The 17,012-nt window shown below is 35.8% G+C and overlaps 2 protein-coding genes and 2 long non-coding RNA genes across 5 annotated transcripts; 3 read left to right on the top strand and 1 right to left on the bottom strand.

The window, feature by feature from the left end:
• Positions 1-651: 651 nt before the first annotated feature.
• Positions 652-1,197, top strand: LOC118437084. The gene is made up of 2 exons (XR_004835872.1): positions 652-981; positions 1,042-1,197. It is a non-coding gene; the product is annotated as an uncharacterized LOC118437084 (long non-coding RNA).
• A 6,189-nt stretch (positions 1,198-7,386) lies between these two features.
• LOC118436941 lies at positions 7,387-8,499 on the top strand. The gene is made up of 3 exons (XR_004835798.1): positions 7,387-7,808; positions 8,048-8,329; positions 8,417-8,499. It is a non-coding gene; the product is annotated as an uncharacterized LOC118436941 (long non-coding RNA).
• Positions 8,500-8,742: 243 nt separating this feature from the next.
• LOC110854828 (nucleolin) lies at positions 8,743-10,233 on the bottom strand. Its single transcript, XM_035855832.1, has 5 exons — positions 10,224-10,233; positions 9,827-10,093; positions 9,450-9,746; positions 9,054-9,363; positions 8,743-8,885 (listed from the first exon to the last, which is right to left on the bottom strand). The coding sequence occupies exons 1-5, from the start codon at positions 10,231-10,233 to the stop codon at positions 8,876-8,878; spliced, it is 894 nt and encodes a 297-aa protein (XP_035711725.1). The 3' UTR covers positions 8,743-8,875.
• LOC118436940 lies at positions 9,545-14,429 on the top strand. Of its 2 annotated transcripts, XM_035855653.1 has the most exons (7): positions 9,545-9,631; positions 9,693-9,738; positions 9,851-10,107; positions 10,214-10,628; positions 10,724-10,787; positions 10,858-11,012; positions 11,087-14,429. In XM_035855653.1, exon 7 carries the CDS (start codon positions 11,125-11,127, stop codon positions 12,214-12,216), a length of 1,092 nt encoding a protein of 363 aa, XP_035711546.1. In that variant the 5' UTR covers positions 9,545-9,631; positions 9,693-9,738; positions 9,851-10,107; positions 10,214-10,628; positions 10,724-10,787; positions 10,858-11,012; positions 11,087-11,124; the 3' UTR covers positions 12,217-14,429. The 2 variants fall into 2 exon arrangements, with proteins under 2 accessions (XP_035711546.1, XP_035711545.1); XM_035855652.1 differs by having other exon boundaries at positions 10,858-14,429.
• Positions 14,430-17,012: the final 2,583 nt, after the last annotated feature.

The raw sequence follows: 17,012 nt of genomic DNA, 5'->3' as shown, positions 1-17,012 counted from the left end.
CCTATTCAAGTTGGACTCGTCCCGCCCCATAAGCATGCATGTATAGTTTCAATTGTCATCATCTCCTTCATTTCTGCATCAAAATTAGTGAGGTGTGTTGCAATATGAGCTTAATTTATAGGTGAACAAACAAGTGTAGTTGAAATTTGCTAGAAATGAATTTGAGCTGAGATAAATCCTTTCTTAATTTATTAACCTAAGAAAGGATTTATCTCAGCTCAAATTCATTTCTAGCAAATTTCAACTACACTTGTTTGTTCACCTATAAATTAAGCTCATATTGCAACACACCTCACTAATTTTGATGCAGAAATGAAGGAGATGATGACAATTGAAATAGTTTTTATTAATTTTTGTCGAGATTGGGGTAAGCTGACCCTGCCAAGCCCACGGCGGATAAGTCATAATACGTGAGTTTTACTTCATCACGAGGAAGGGGCAGTTTATTGTCATGCCCAGGACTCATTCTAGTTTCTTTATTTCTAGCGTCACAAACAAGTCGATTTCAAATTTCAAATTTTTCAAATTTGACAGAGGTACACCTTCGTATCTGTGTCAAATTTGAACATTTTAAAATTTGAAATCGACTTGTTTGTGAAGCTGAAAATTACATTTTTAAAACATTAATCAAAATTAAAATTAATTCAAAAATGAATGAGTTGATTGCAATTTAATCTGTTTTTTTATCATTTTTTTCCCAAAAATGGGGCAAAATGGTACGCCACGAAGCGTGGTAAATGTGGTTGTCTTCGCTGTTTTTTCCCATCACAACCAAATCTTCATCATCAACTAATCAAGCTTATCACCGAGTTACTCTCCACAAGCTTATCATCTCTCTCCACCAGCTTACCGAGTGGCAAGCTGGTGGAGACACTAAAACCACAAACCGGTAAGAAAGTCTTATCTTGTCACGAAGCAGTGACCACGAACCACGACCCGACTTCCGTTCGTCAAAGAAGTTTTACTCTTTGTTCACATCTGGTAAAGAACATTTATAAATTTCAAGTCAGGAATTTAATAATATTTGAATTACTATATAAGATTGAAGTGTGACGATGGCCGTCCCTGCAAAATTCCTGGTAACCCAGCTCTCTGATGAGAACTATAATTCTTATTTGTGCGAGAAAATTCAAGAAAAATGGGACATTTTAGAGGTGGGTCATCATATTCATCAAGAAGTCATCAAGAAATTTTTAACGAATATTCGTTTGATAAACCGGTGGAGAGTAGCTTGGTTGATAAACAGATAAGCACGAGAAACTCAGGATTTTTTGAATTTCGCGGTGGAAGGGTCCACTTTTTGTAGGGGTGTGGGGCATTGTGTTACATGAACAGTTTAACATTGTGCAAAAGGCCCCTTAACACAAAATTCTGTATACTCAACACGTTATATATATCCCAATAATATTGAACAGAGAAATGTGATCTTGTAATTAAAACAAGTTTGGTCGTTTGTAGAGTCAAATCCAGTTGCTCTATTTAAAAAGGCCACTGCGCAGTTTTTATTTAAACTTCATGCTGCAGCATGGTTGTTAATTGCAAGATCCAAGTCGGAAAATCTGACCAATATTTGTCCAACATTAATAAACCTTATCCTTAACAAACGTTGATGGCAAGTTTGCAAAGTTGTAGCCTTTATCTACATAAATATGAAAAGAAAAATGCATTAAAGGAGGTTCGGTTAGCATTTAAAAAAAGGCATCTTATTCCTGATTTTTTCGCCTATTTTGCAATTTTTATTTTAACCGAACAACTCACTCAATAAGGAATTTATCTGTGTGTATGGTTACGATCTACTGGTTTAATGGAGGCATAAAAACGTATACTTTTCACCTCACTTTAAAAGCTTTAAAAAATCACATGTTGTATGTACAAACCGGTGCGGTTAAGTTTGCAGTGTAAGTTTCCAATCCTGCTTCTAAAGTCCCCATTTACATTTATTCACGAACGATATGTAATGTCCGAATATGTATTCATAACTTCCTTGGTGCATGACCGTTCCCAATTTTTCGCCAATTTTTTAAGGGGGTTGGATATAAAGGTCGACGCGGTAGCTTGTCTTACCAGTTGTCCGCTAACTTCTGCAACGTGAAGAACTTCCTTCCCTAACAAATCAGATAATTGCCATGATACTAATTTTGAAGATAACCTTGAGCCTGGTAATATCATGGCTAAGCGTATTGGGCCGTCCATAAATTACGTAACGTAAGAGGGGGGGGTCCAAGGCTATAAGGATATCGTGCCTATCTTACACATGTTAAAGGGGGGAAGGGGTTCTAGAATATCCCGATTTTTGCGTCACGTAATTTATGGACGGCCCCTATTTACTTAATTTTAATTGAGGATGTTATAATATAAAACCGTATTAATTTTCAAACTTGCAACTCTTAGCTTATCCTGCTCGCCTTTGGCGGCAATTCCGTGGGAAAACCAACCACCGACGAGGTAAGCTAAACACATTTCCGGAAAGACGATTTAAAGAATTTTAAAAATATGGCACTACTTTCGCTCACTATTCATGTTCATAATAGAAAGAAATTCTCAACACGGCAGCTGAGGGTGACCCCGTAAGACAGACGTTCAACCGAACATCGCGCCAGGAGAGATGGCCGTTTATGATTTATGGCGGATGGTGAGTAAGCCTTACTCAGAATTTCGTCGGTTAGCCAACACGTTCGAAATAATCTTAAATAATTTCATCTGACGGTCTATACTTTAAATAATTTGGAGATATCCGCGGGGATATTATGGTACTCATTTATGGGGAAATAGCTAACGAGACATTCTTTCACGAACGGGAAGTTAAGTAAAAATTCGATTACCAAACAAAGGTGTCTGTAGTAAAAACAAGAATTGAGCATTTTTACGTGCTTTATTTGTTTACATCAAAAACGTATTTACATAAATAATGATGTTTGGTTTAGTATGTATTTAATTTTTTACTTATTTTCTTTAATATCATTATCCCAAAATGGAGCGCTACATATATTACCTCCGTGGGTGACGATTTGTCACCAAATTATTTAGAGTGTATTTTTACCACGTTTTCTCCTCTCCTCCGCATTTATTTGCTCATCAATTTTCTTCTCAAGTTATACACTTTGATGACAAATTCAGTCTCCTCACTAACAATGAGGAGGTGTCAGGTGGTTATCGCCAATGTGGACCGGACTAAATTTAAATTGTTCAGGCCCAGAAATAAGCCCACCCGTATTTTTTCGTTTTCCTGAATGGGCATATTTACGCCCGTGGCGGAATTTTCAAAATAAATTTCAGCCAAAATCCTAATTTTTAAAAACGCTGTAACTTTTAGAATTTTAGCCCGATTTCAAAAATTGAATACAATTTGTGTTCAGAATTACTTCCCTGAAAATATAAAAATTCAATTTCAAAAATTTTTCGAATTTAATATTTTCATGCCATTTCTGAGTTTTTAGAAATGAAAAAAACGATAATTTTTGGAAAATTAAAAAAAATTTGAAAATGAATTTTTATATTTTCAGGGAAGTAATTCTGAACACAAATTGTATTCAATTTTTGAAATGGGGCAAAAATTCGAAAAGTTACAGCGTTTTTAAAAATTAGGATTTTGGCTGAAATTTGTTTTGAAAATTCCGCCACGGGCGTTAATATGCCCATTCAGGAAAACGAAAAAATACGGGTGGGCTTATTTCTGGGCCTGAACAATTTAAATTTAGTCCGGTCCACATTGGCGATAACCACCTGACACCTCTCCATTGTAAGATTAAAAAATTGTATTAAATTAGTTCACCCCGAGAAGGCAGACTGCTCTGTCAAAATGGAATCCGTATCGTAGGACACTATCCTTCTTGGAGAATGCATCTCGGCTAGGTGATAACACGAAATTGATTTTCGTGCATTTTCATGCACTTTTTCCAATTTTTGATAGGTGTTAGTAAATGTGTAAAAACATTTTTGTGCACTAATTTCGTGGAGGTGTTATTTAACAGGAGAAAAACCGTTACATATCCTTCGTGATTAAAATTGTCCCCGCATTTTTTAGTGTAGATGGCGAGTACAAAGTGTTGAAAGAATAAGATATTACGCAAGTATGTATTAGTTTTTATGATAATTTAGAATCACATTCCTACATGACCAAAATATCTTCTAGTTTCATGTTTTTTAATTTCCCACATGGGATGTATTTTAATGCAGGATTTCTAAGAGTGGTTTATGGTGTATTATAATTAGTGACAAGATTTAAGCTCACATATTTTAAAGTTTATGTATGTTGCCGCAGGAGGAAGATGCATCTTATTTGAAATGCCAGTTCCATTAACGACGTTCCTGCCCGAGTGTTTCACGCTGCAGGCGCCACCAAATTTCGCTTGTCCGACCGGCACAAAGTGTTGCTTGGACTACTAAATTATATTGAACAGAAAACTGTACCCTTGTAATTAAAACAATGTACTACGGTTATCTCGAATAGTGGCATGTGAACCAAATCGGTAAAAAACAGCGTTGCACACTCCGTACCTGAACTTTATCCGTTGCATGATTTCTAAGGACAATTTTCAATGACGGAAAAGCTAACCAAGAGTATTTTAACATTAAGAAACTAACTCTAACCCTGAACAAAAGTTTGCCACGAGTTTGAATATTCGTAACCTTAGTCAAAATAAAAATTGAATTGATTAATCCCCGTTTATGTAGCTTGTTGTTTTAAAAAATGCAACTTGTTCCTCATTTGCTTCGCATATTTAACAATCTTCAAAGGGACCGTACATAAATCACGTGACCGATTTTCCGGAGATTTTGACCCTACCACCCGGTGTGACGTATGACTGTGACTTATGACTTGTGACTTATACGCCACATGTTATAATTAACATGTGTAGGATAGGATGCCTTGACTCCTACCCTCTCCCAAATCGATCACATGAATTCTGCACAGTCCCAAATTCATGTTGATAGAAAATCTATTTTTATTTTAGCCCACTCAATTAGTTTGTAAATGATCTGGTTAAGATCCTTTTGTTGGATTGAGGAGTAAAAATGTATTTCACCTCGCCTAATTCTAAAAAATGAGATGCTGTACAATGTAATTGCATTTTTGCGGTGTAAGTTTGTAAGGCAGGATTTCTTGCAAATAAATATTGATGCAAGCTTTAACCACTCCCACAGGCCTTGGGTGTGGCCGGAGAGCATAAGTGATAAGGACTAAAGTTGAAGCTCCGGGATATTATCTTTCGAATTACACCATTTTTGAGGGGGGTAAAGAGGACACATTTGTCGTCCATATGACCTGTTACCTTTAAGGTCATGATCTGGGACCTTACACCAACATTTTTTTTCAAGATCGTATTTTATATAATTTTTGGAAGCAACTTCAAAAATACGAACCATTATGATTGCTCCCACGTGGGGTTTGAGTCATTCAGTACGTGATTTGGAGGTTGCTTCGTTGCAGTAGGGTTGAGTCCCACAAAGGCCGTGCCTTAACCAGTCTGCCGATAACCTCTCGTGTTTCTGTAGTGTTTAGAAATAACCTCTCCGGCCAATTAGATAATCGCCCTGATCATTACTTTGGAAAGGACTTGGAGCCTGGTAAGATTTTAGAGAAGTTCTCGATCTTATTCTTGAGTGTGGTCAAATAACTTTGAATAAATTTCAAATTTATGAATTTTAGCTTAACGTACTCGCTATTTTCAGCAATTGCGTTGGAAAACCAACCACTGACGAGGTATGTAGGTTAAACACATTGACACAAACCACATTGCGGTAGATTTTAAATATTTTTAAAATAGGGCACTTCTTCCACCACGTAATACAAACAAAAGGGGTTGACGAATTAGAATGAAATTTGCCACACTTATTAACAACTATCTAGTTCATCTTTTAATAGCCCCCAGTGCTCTATTTCGTTTTATTTAACCATAGTTCCATTTGGTTTTTTTAGTATATATAATGCTGCCCAATACTACTTTTCGCATGCCTGAAACTGAATGGTTTGTAGCTATCGTCCCCCGAGGGATTTGCTTCTTTTGTTATACACAGTACCCTCAGTCCATATGTATCTTAATACGTATGTACTCATAAATTTGAGTACATACAAGCGACTTGAGTTTTGAGCGATTTGAGTTTTTTTTATTAACAAATTAATATTTTTAGCCTTTGCAAAGGAGTCTAAATAATGAACATGCTTGCCAACTTAAGGTAATTATGCTTTGTCTACCATAAATATGCGCGTGCAAAATATTGATTCAAGGTTTATTGTTTTTACATTTTACATAGACCATGGTTAATTGGTACACTCAAAATAACCTGGTGTCAATCCAGCGCGGTGGTGTCACATATAGACACCGCGCGGTCCCGTATTAACACCGCGCGGTCCCGCATTAACACCGCGCGGTCCCGCATTAACACCGCGCGGTCCCGCATTAACACCGCGTGGTGTCTATATATGACTACACCACTCTGGATTGACACCAGGTTATTTTGAGTGTAGTTAAATAATACCAATCAATTAGCTACTGCATTAATAAAAGGCGAACCGTATACTTTGCGCACAAACTCAGGATAACCAATGGTGTCGAAATTGCCACGAAATTATTCCCGAATCTGATCTTCATCGGGCAACAGGACCTGATAACCCTTCCCGTCACGCTTCTCTCCATCTTCCCACAATGTGCTGTACAATGTTTCCGAAATTTGATTATACATTTTGTGGACCATTTATGTACAAATCCGGCAAATGTGCCCAACTGCCCAACACAATAGTAAACATAGTCGAGCAAGCAGCAACCAAAGGGAAGAATAAATTTCCAACGTGATCAAGTAATCTAGCGCCTAATAAAATGGATAAACTTAGCCCCAAGGTGGTCGTCACAACTGTTCCCAGAAGGAATGTGGGAAAGGACACTTTCCGCAGGCAATGGTTAATTTGTGCCACCAAAATGTGCAGCTGGTTGTAAATCTGTAATGCTAAGGTCACTTTTATCCTACGAAATTTTTCGTCCGACCTGAAATATGTGTAATTAAACTTTACCAGCGAACATTTTATGTAGATTGGTGATGATCTTATGGTCGCACTTCCGCTCCGCTGGAGCGGAAGTGCGACCAGTGAAAGAGAGAAAGTTTACAAAATATTAAAATGAAAAAAAGTTTCTTCTACTAGCAGTTTCTTCTACTAGCGAGGTGCTTCCGTACCCTAGCGTGCGGAAGGGAGACCAGTGAAATAAAAGCTCCACCAGGAGAAAAAGTTTTCTCTCCGAGCAGCTGCTGCTACAAGGAGCTTGCTCATTAACTAATGTAAGCCATGCACGTTATTCACTACTACTAATATCAACTTAAATGCAACGTGCAATTTGCAAAGAAAATATTCACATTTGAGAGGAGATTATTTTCAATATTGCAATAAATACTTGCAAAAGTGTGTGTGTGTGTGTGTGTGTGTGTGTGTTTGTGTGATGAAGGGTCATACAGGATGGAGATTGATATCAATAAATTGTAACAACAGCACCAAAGATAGGATGATAAATGAAGGTTTTATTTTCTGGTAAGTGTGTAGGTTACATGAAATATATGTACATATGAAAATACGCATGTTTCATTGCAAAATATTTGCAAAATTAAGCTTGGTATGCTTAGTTCATTAATTATTTTAGATTTTAGTTATGATTTTCATTATTATTTTTTCTTTCTTTTCAAGTTACATATTCCGTCTTACTGCAACATTGTGTCTTACAGCGGAAAGTGAAAGTAACTCGACCAAGAGAGAAAAGTTTCTTCCACTAGTACCTCCAACAAGGAGCTCGCCCACCAAGTAATGCAAGCATGTTCTTCAGGTACAGTTCAATATAGGAGACATTTTATGTAACAAATATTAACATTTTTGAGGACATTTATTTCAGTTATTAGATTAAATATTTGGATTAAGTTTGTGCGTGCGTTTTATTTATTGAATCAAGGGTCGTGCAGGAAGGATGGTGAAATTTTAACATTAGCTGCGAAAATATTTAAGTTGAAGTAAATTTTACTTAGTTTATATTGAATATAGTAAAAATTGCTCGTTTTTATTTTCCAGAGGAGCCATATCCTTTGGCTCCACGCCGAGAAGCAACAGGTGCTGTGGTGGTAATAATTTCATCAAACGTAGACTTCTTCAACGGTCCATTATGGAGTTTTATAATCAAGAACTGAGCAACACGATCCCCAAGTTCAACTTGATATGGAAGTTTCCCATGGTTGATTAGCATAACCCCCAAAGTTCCTTCAAAATCTTCATCGACCACGCCCCCCATGACGTCAATTTTATGCCGCAACGCTAACCCAGACCTTGGTTTAATCAAACCAACATGGCCCAACGGTAATTTAACTTGAATCCCAATATCGATAAATATCATTTCCCCTGCTTTAAGTAACGCTCCGGATTGACAGTACAAATCATAACCAGCAGATTGAGGGTGCAACTTTGTTGGAAATTTACTTTCAAAGGTCTTCCTAATAAAGTGGACCGTTCTATAGTCATCTAGAAGGTTAATATTTATACATTTTTTATTTAAACTTCAATTGTTAGTCAAACTATTATAATTATCGACTTATTTTTATATATTTGAAATATGTAGGAAATCAGCTACTACATTCAATCCATATAATGACGAGATACCATCAAAACGGGATACCAAAAATTGTCAGGTAAAAGAAAGCTTTCTTTTGCTTGGAAAATCGAAGTCATAGCTACGTTACATGATTTAAGAAATTTTAATTTTCTTTGGAGTGTTATAGGCAAGAAGTGAAAAAACTGTGTATGTCCCATTATATAATCGTTATTTGAAATAATTATAAGATCTTCCGAATTTTTATAGACGCCCTGATTAGAATCTACTTCCTCTGACCAACCAACTTGTTCAGCTTAAGAGAGGTAAAGAAAAAATAGATTTCAGTTTAATTTTGAAAGGATTTATGGGATCCAGGTAGTATAATCAGGGTCAGTGTCAATCTTTGCTTGCAGGGTATTGCACGCTGCAATCAACGATTGAAAATATTTAAACGACAGGTTTGCCACTGTGGTTTGATTCTTTCTGATGCAGACATAAGCCTGCCCATTTTTTCTCCAAGTTTGGAGTTTTAGCCAAAACCCCTGACCTAGCTGGCCCTCCCAATGGACAATATTTTGTCCACTAGGATCGTCACTCCTTTCCCCTTCGGGAGCAAAATTAAGCGAAATAGGACCTTTGTAAGATGATGAAGGCACATATGCTTCATGCTCCGGAGCTGATGATGATGAGCTTGCAGGAGGAATCGTAGTACGAGCAACAGGAACAAGCGCCGATGAAGGAACAGGAACAGCAGAAGGCGGAACACTCTTGACTCGACCTCTCTTCTCCGCTGGGGACTTTTCTGCAATTAATAGAAATAAAAATTTAAAGCTTATGATTACAACAAATTTCCCTATTCACATTTTAAAATAATTATTAACATCTTACCCTTTTCAGCCATCTTCCTCTTGTTAGCGGCGGCAGCAGCCTTGACTGTCTTCTCTTCAGGACCAGTGTAGAACAAGCTTAACGGGTTTCGACGAGCGGCATCTAGCTCCTTCTTGGAAGCAGCGTCAACCTTCTTCGCATCAGCTGCATTCTCCCTTGCTTCCCGTCGTCGTTTCTGCTCCGTATATAAATCAACTTTTTTCAGTTTAACAACTGGCTCCAGTTTCTTTGATTTGGTTGCAGGTTCTTTGCGCTTTGACTTAGGCACTGCATACAAATCATCCACGAGGTTCAGCCCTGATAGTAGAAACAATTTACAATTAAATTAAAAATGAACAATAAGTATATGACCTAATAAATCAAATAAAATATCTTACGTTTTTGCGAATGTTCATTTGCAGGAACAAAATCAGGATCCTCCTCTGGCTCAGACGGAGAATCCTCGTCCTCTTCGTCTTCATCCTCCTCCTCATCAGTGAAAGGTCCGCTTGGTTCCTCCTCATCATCGTCTACGACGAATCCAGCGTCAAAGACTTCAGGTTGTCGACGGTGAGAAAGAAGAAAAGCTCGTGCGTCCTCAGACTCTCGACTTCCTGGCTTAGCCTCCTCTAAGATTTTTCGTGCTCTTGCCACTGCGTTTATCCCTGCTAAAATTTACGTAAATATTGGAATTTATTTAAGATTTCAAGTTTATATTTTATCAACATTTGAAAATTTTCCTAAAGCTTGTTTAGTTTCTTAAAATTATTTTATTTGTGTTTTAGGAAAACTTACCCATAGACATTTTGGAGTTTTTAAAGTTTTTATTTCTTCTTTGGAAATCCTTTGCACGTAATGTTGAAACATTGACTAACTTGCTCATTATTTTGCCAATTGTTTTTATAGTCTTAGTAATTTACAAAAAAAAATTCCAAAATAAGTACATACCGTAAAAATGTAATAACTCCCTAGGGGTTACTAATTCAATTATTTACAAAATACGGTTAATAGTGGTAAGTGGTAATTAATATTTTTTACAGTATTGGAGTTGAAGTGATGGTATGTTTTATTATATGTAAACACATTCTTGGTATTAAGATAATGACGTCACGCCGAGATATAAAAAAGATGTTGTTATACATATTTTCTCACAAGCATTTTTTAGAATACACACTTCTTGACTTGATTTTGGAAATTTTGGTAAGTTATTTTTTATTTATTTATTATTTTTAAATTTCCAAGTTTAAATTTATACAATTAATTCTCAAAATTTGTTTTTTTTTCTCCGTGCTTAGTGTATGAGTACTTCATTCGGAGCAACCTAATAATAGTTGAGAGATTTACATCACAAAGAAAATGGTGAGATCACTTAGACAAGAATGTGTATAAACTGTTGATAGTTACTGAGATGGTTGCTTTATTTTGGCAGGCTCCTCGTATTAAGACGACAACATTCCAATGCTTGAAATGTTTTAGGAGATTCTTAAATCGTCAGCATTTTGCGTCACATTTACTAAGGCACCGAGATGAAAACAAGAGAAAATTGTGTCAATATTGTACCATGTCATTCAGGTCGTCTAAATTGTTAGAAGTACATATGAATACTTATCATAGATGTGAATATTGTGACTTCTCAGCCAACATTTTTGATCTTATAGAGCACAATGAAGCTCATAAAAGAGGAGTTATAAAATCCATGAAATTTGATCAAAGAGGAAGAGGGCTACGACTGAATGCTTTCCCTTTCTCTGAAATTGAAGCCTTTAAAGGCTTTATGAAAACTTACAGATTTAGAAATACACATGAGGATAATAATATTATTTCTGTTAGAGATTTTTTTAATAGATTTAAGTTTAAAATTAATCAGATTCTATTTCACAATGTTTCAATTTATAATAGCATTAAGTTTCAAATAACGCTTTTGTGTAAATTTAAACGTATGCATCCAAGCGTGGATGAAGAAGAGGTAGAATTCATGGAAACAACAGAACAATATTTTAATTCTTCTCTTAAAATTATCCTCAGTCCCCTCTACATTAATAGAATCTTTTGTGACATGGTTAATGAAATCGATAATAATGTGGAAATCTTCGAACGAAATGGCAGTGGTTGGATATTAGATGAAGTGAAAGGCTGTGATATACGAACAGCTCAGTTTGAAATATTAAAGGGTGGATGTTCGTGCATCATTCCCAGCCATCTGAAAAATAAGAATGCCATTGTGAATCCCGATATTAAGGAAAATGATTGCTTTGCTTCAGCTTTTCTGATCTGCATGCATGGAGATTCAGTAGATAACAGGCATCGTGGAAGAATATCTCAATATGAAAAATTTAAAACTCACTACGATTTCTCTTCGTTAAAGTTTCCAGCATCGTTGAAAGATATCATAGCATTCGAAAAGCGGCACAAACATATTAAAATTGGTATTAATGTGTTTGGTATTGATCAAGAAGAGCAGCTTAACGTTTTACGCCTAACACCTCATGCAAATAGCAGAACGCATAAAATCGTAAACATTCTATACATTCAGGATGCTTTTAAGCAACATGGGCATTACATGTCTATCCTGAATTTTTCTCGCCTAATCAACAGACAGGGACATCATCGAAAATTTGTTTGCTACAATTGTTTGAATACTTTCGGAGATGAAAAGCGTCTTGATTCACATCAGCAGTTGTGTTTTGAGTTTAAAACTCAAAAGGTTTCTGTTCCTTCAGTCGTTGATGGAAAAATTCCATTCTGCTCTTTTGAGAGTAAAAAACTTTGTGATGTATGGAGATTTTGAAGCAATGCTCACAGACGATAATACCAGTACGACCTCAATAGATAAACACAAAATTTCAGGATATAATCTTGCAGTAATTGGCCCAAATAAGAAACTGGTTCATATATCGAAATATCGTGGTTCAAATAGCATTGACAAATTTATAGATGAAGTGAATCTACACGCTAGCTTTTGCATACGAAGGAACAAAATCCATATCGCTATGAAACAACTTTCTCTAGAGGAAGAATATGATTTTTCTATGGCAGATTCCTGCCACATTTGTGAGCATGATTTTGATCACCAATCTATAAAAGTTCGAGATCATGATCACAATACTGGATTATTTAGAGGAGCTGCTCATAGAGAATGTAATGCTTCGTATATTCAAAAAGTCAAAATCCCTGTACTTATGCATAATTTTAGAAATTATGACTCTCACCTGCTGTTAAGTTCAGCAACGAAATTTGGTTCTGGGAATACGTTCGTTATCCCTCAAAACTCTGAAAAATTTATAGGCATTATTTGTAATAAGTTCATGTTCATAGATTCTTTCATGCATCTGCCCAAATCTTTAGATACTCTTGTAACAAACCTTCATGCAAAACCCGAAGGCTTTGATGACAAGTTTGGTATAATGATACAACATTTTTCAAAAGAACGGGCTGTAAAACTCTCAAGGAAAGGTGTCTATCCATATTCTTATTTCAGTTCTTGGGATAAATTTAAGGAAACCAAATTTCCTGATATTTCAGAGTTTTATAACACCCCCACTTGTGAAGGGATTTCACAAGAGGATTATGATTTTGGTAAGTCAGTGTTTGAAACCGAATGCACTGACCTGGGTTCGTACCACGACATATATTTAACAACAGATGTACTTCTGTTGGCATGCGTTTTTGAAAGCTACAGGGATATGGCAATTTCTAACTTTAAGCTTGACCCTTGTCACTATTTTAGTCTCCCAGGCTTCAGCTGGGATGCTGCCCTTCTGAGTACAAAAGTTAAGCTAGAACTTGTTACTGATCAAGACATGTACAATACTATAGAGTCTGGCATTAGAGGAGGAGTATCTATGATATCTCATAGATATTCTGAAGCTTACAACAAGTATATGGAAGATTATGAAGAAGGAGTCAAGGAAGACTCTTTTCTTCTTTATATTGATAAAAACAACTTGTACGGTGAGGCGCTTCAGCAGCCTTTGCCTGTTTCTGATTTTCAATGGGAAAGTCAAGAGTTCATTGATAATTTAAGTATAGACGATATTTTGGCATGGGGTGATGAGGATGAAATCGGTAGAATTTTGGTTGTCAATTTAGAATATCCCTGTGAGCTCCACCTGTTGAGCGAGCACAACGAATATTCACTAGCTCCGGAGAAAATTACAATTTCCATGAATCAACTCTCGAAGCATCAGCGGGAGCTTTTAACTTCCTATAACATTAAATATTCAGAAAAGCAGAAAAAATTAGTTCCCCATTTAGGATCTAGAAAAATGTATCCAGTGCATTATAGAAATCTCAACTATTATTTGGAGAAGGGAATGGTATTAACAAAGATTCATAAGATAATTAAATTTGTTCAAAGGCCCTGGCTTAAAGATTTTGTAAACCTTTGTTGTGATTTACGACGAAACGCTACAAACAAATCTGAGCAAAACTTTTTCAAGCTAATAGTTAACGCAATTTTTGGACGTAGCATGATGAATGTTAGGAATCAGCAAAATGTATATATAGTTAATAGTATTGAAACAGCAAAATATTATTCCAGGCTTTCGAACTTCAGAAAATTTGAGATTCTTTCTCCAAACTTGGTACTTGTTTTCATGAGTAAACCTAGTATTGTATTGGATAAGCCAATATATACGGCGTTTTCGGTTTTAGATCTCAGCAAGTTGTTTATGCAGGTTTGGCATTATGACAAGATCAAAAAATGGTATGGAATTAAAGCCAGGTTCCTTTTTACAGATACGGACAGCTTAGCCTATCAAATTAAAACCGCTGATCTTTATGCTGATTTAAGACTGGTGAAAAATGATTTTGACTTTAGTGATTTTGGCCACACTCATCCACTTTATTCTACAGAAAATAAAAAAGTGATTGGTAAAATGAAGGACGAGAGTAACGGAAAAATCATGTATAGTTTTGTGGGTGTTTCTCCAAAAATGTATTCCTTTGCAGGCAAGAATATCCATAAGATTGCTATGAAAGGAGTCAAACAATCTTTAGTACGAAAACATGTAACTCATAAAGCTTTTATGGAGACTTTGTTTGAGCAAACAAAATATATGTGCAGAATGAATTTGATTCGTTCAAAGAATCATAAACTAACAACTGCAAATTATACAAAAGTAGCTTTGCATAGTTTTGATTCGAAACGTTTTATTTTACCCGATGGAATTAGTACACTTGCTCACAATCATTTTTTGATTCCTACGTACAACAAGTAAAATATTTAAAATTAACAAGTACCAATTATTTATTTAGTGAATTATTGTACAGTTTAAACATAACAATAAAATGATTACAATTACAAATATATAAATAATAAATAAAATATGTACAGTTTAAGGTTTGAAAACTTTTGTTATTCCCTTAATTTGGCATCTACAAATAGGACATAGGTCTTGGGTAGTAGAGCATGGAAAGCAGGAGCAAATGTGACAACATGGAGTGAACATGTAATTAGCTTCTTCGAGTTTACACACCGAACACAGAAATGTTTCCATCAGGCTATGAAGGAGTGTAAGAGTAGCATGTTCTTGATTTTCACCATTCTCATCCTTTGACGAATTTATTTGTTTGCATAGACTCTGTAATAAAAAAAATAATAAAACAAAAAAATAATTATTTTGATAAAACTGAAAATATATAAGAGCATTACAAAATTACATTATATTTTTGGTAAGTATAACTTTGGTCTAAATCCTTCGATAAAATAGTCTGAAATTTAGGTTTGTGCAAAGAGAGGAATGGACAGTCACTTGAATGAATAGAGTGTTCAATCCAGGGATCATCACTTGGCAGCCAATTATGGATTATTATTCCACAATAATAACAAGAAAGCCGATCTCCATATCCAGTAGAGTAAAATCCTGCTTCACTAAAATTTTTGGGATTTTGCTTACATTTTCCGGTCCAGTTTTTGAATGTTGCTAAACGATCACTATTTAGACACATATCTTTGTTATCAATATCGTGTGGTTTATAGACCAGAGTTGGAAAGTTTCATCTTGGAGAACCATGTTTAGTATTTAAAATAAATACGGAAAACCTTATCTGATTAGAACTGAATCGCATGAGCTCTGACACTACAATGAACATATCACTAATATGTCGTACTACTTTAGCATAGTTTATTAAATTATTAAAACAATTTTTTACACAAACCAGACCTCAAAGTTAAGAAGGAATTTTTTTGTTGTTGTTGTTGTTCAAAAACGAATACCTCAGTCAAAAGCCATTCTATCATGTGGGAAACCATATGAAGTCTTCTGTCTTGATGTAACGTCCTTAGTGTTGCGAGGTCTTTGGGGAATTCCCGTTGGAGTACGATATGGGTCAAAGGTTTTATTCAGAGCATCATTTTGGTTTAACGGTTCCCATGCACTGAAGCTCGACAGCTTATGAGCACTGAGCGTAGCTGTTTGTTTTAGAGGAATAGAATCTAAGGTACCCATAAGATCATTTCTCACTACAGTTGAAAATAGAGCGGCAGGGACATTTAACATTTTACACACTCTCAGGAATCTGTTGATTCCGTTTGGGGATGTGGTCCATTTCAAATCTCTAATGGAGTAACTCATTAAATCCGAAATGTTAGAGTCAGGTTCAAACTCACTTCCCCAGAAAGTTATCTGATTCAGATAACGTGAATTTTTCAGGGGAACCAACTGGAGTAGACTCTGTGCTAGAAGGAGTTACAGGTGGAGGAGTTTCATTAGTGGAGATAGTATTACTTTTTCCTATGGATGATTTATCTTCACCAGAAACCATTCTAACGGAAATAGGTTTATCTAAAATGTCTTTCAACTGATTATTTACACGTTTCATTAAACTACTATACAATTGGACTTTAATATCCTCCGGAATTAAGGATCCCAAAACTGATGTAGCTTCCTGATCCTTGTCCGTAAAAAAGTGAGTTTTAGCATGCTCCATTGTGTTGGTTTTTTTTAGAAGCTGGGAATACTCGTCTTCACTAACAACTCTCATTTTTTTCGACATTTTAATATTTAGTTTTTAAAACCCTAAGTGTGAACTAATCGCTCGTCCTGCTATTGCACCAAGAGCTGAAAGCACGGGTGTTATTAAGAATGGAAGAAAACCTCCTTTCTGTACTAAATGTTCCTTCTTGCTTTTATGTGATTTTGACTTTTTTGATAATTCCCTGATTTGATCTTTGTGTTTGTGTAATTTCTTTCTTGTTTCCTCGTCTACTTGAAAACGACCTTCTATTATATTTACAGCAATTTCACTTAGTGCTCGTATCTCGTCCGGGGATGCTTCCTGAATGATCTTCTTCCTCTTCAACCCCCTGCATGTCACAAGTTTCTTCAGAAACGAGAGGTTCCGATTTAGGCAGTGACTCATTTCTCATGTAGCTTGATAAATCGTTGAGAATTTTTAATGCTTTAGCATGTGAGCATTGCGCGTTGTCAATATGGAATGAGAGCGGACATTCAATAGAATCTTGTATAGGCAGATTTTCAGAACAGTTTCTGTATTTTCAACCAATAAATCCTCTGTGTTAATAACAGTCCAGTTAAATCCCAAATTCTTCAAAACGTTTGCCTTTTGTAGTCCTTTAGTGTA

This window comes from Folsomia candida, unplaced genomic scaffold (genome assembly GCF_002217175.1).
Source record: "Folsomia candida strain VU population unplaced genomic scaffold, ASM221717v1 Fcan01_Sc011, whole genome shotgun sequence".
NCBI classification, from domain to species: domain Eukaryota; kingdom Metazoa; phylum Arthropoda; class Collembola; order Entomobryomorpha; family Isotomidae; genus Folsomia; species Folsomia candida.
The sequence above is the reverse complement of the archived record's forward strand: the minus strand, read 5'-3'. Positions and strand labels throughout refer to the sequence as shown.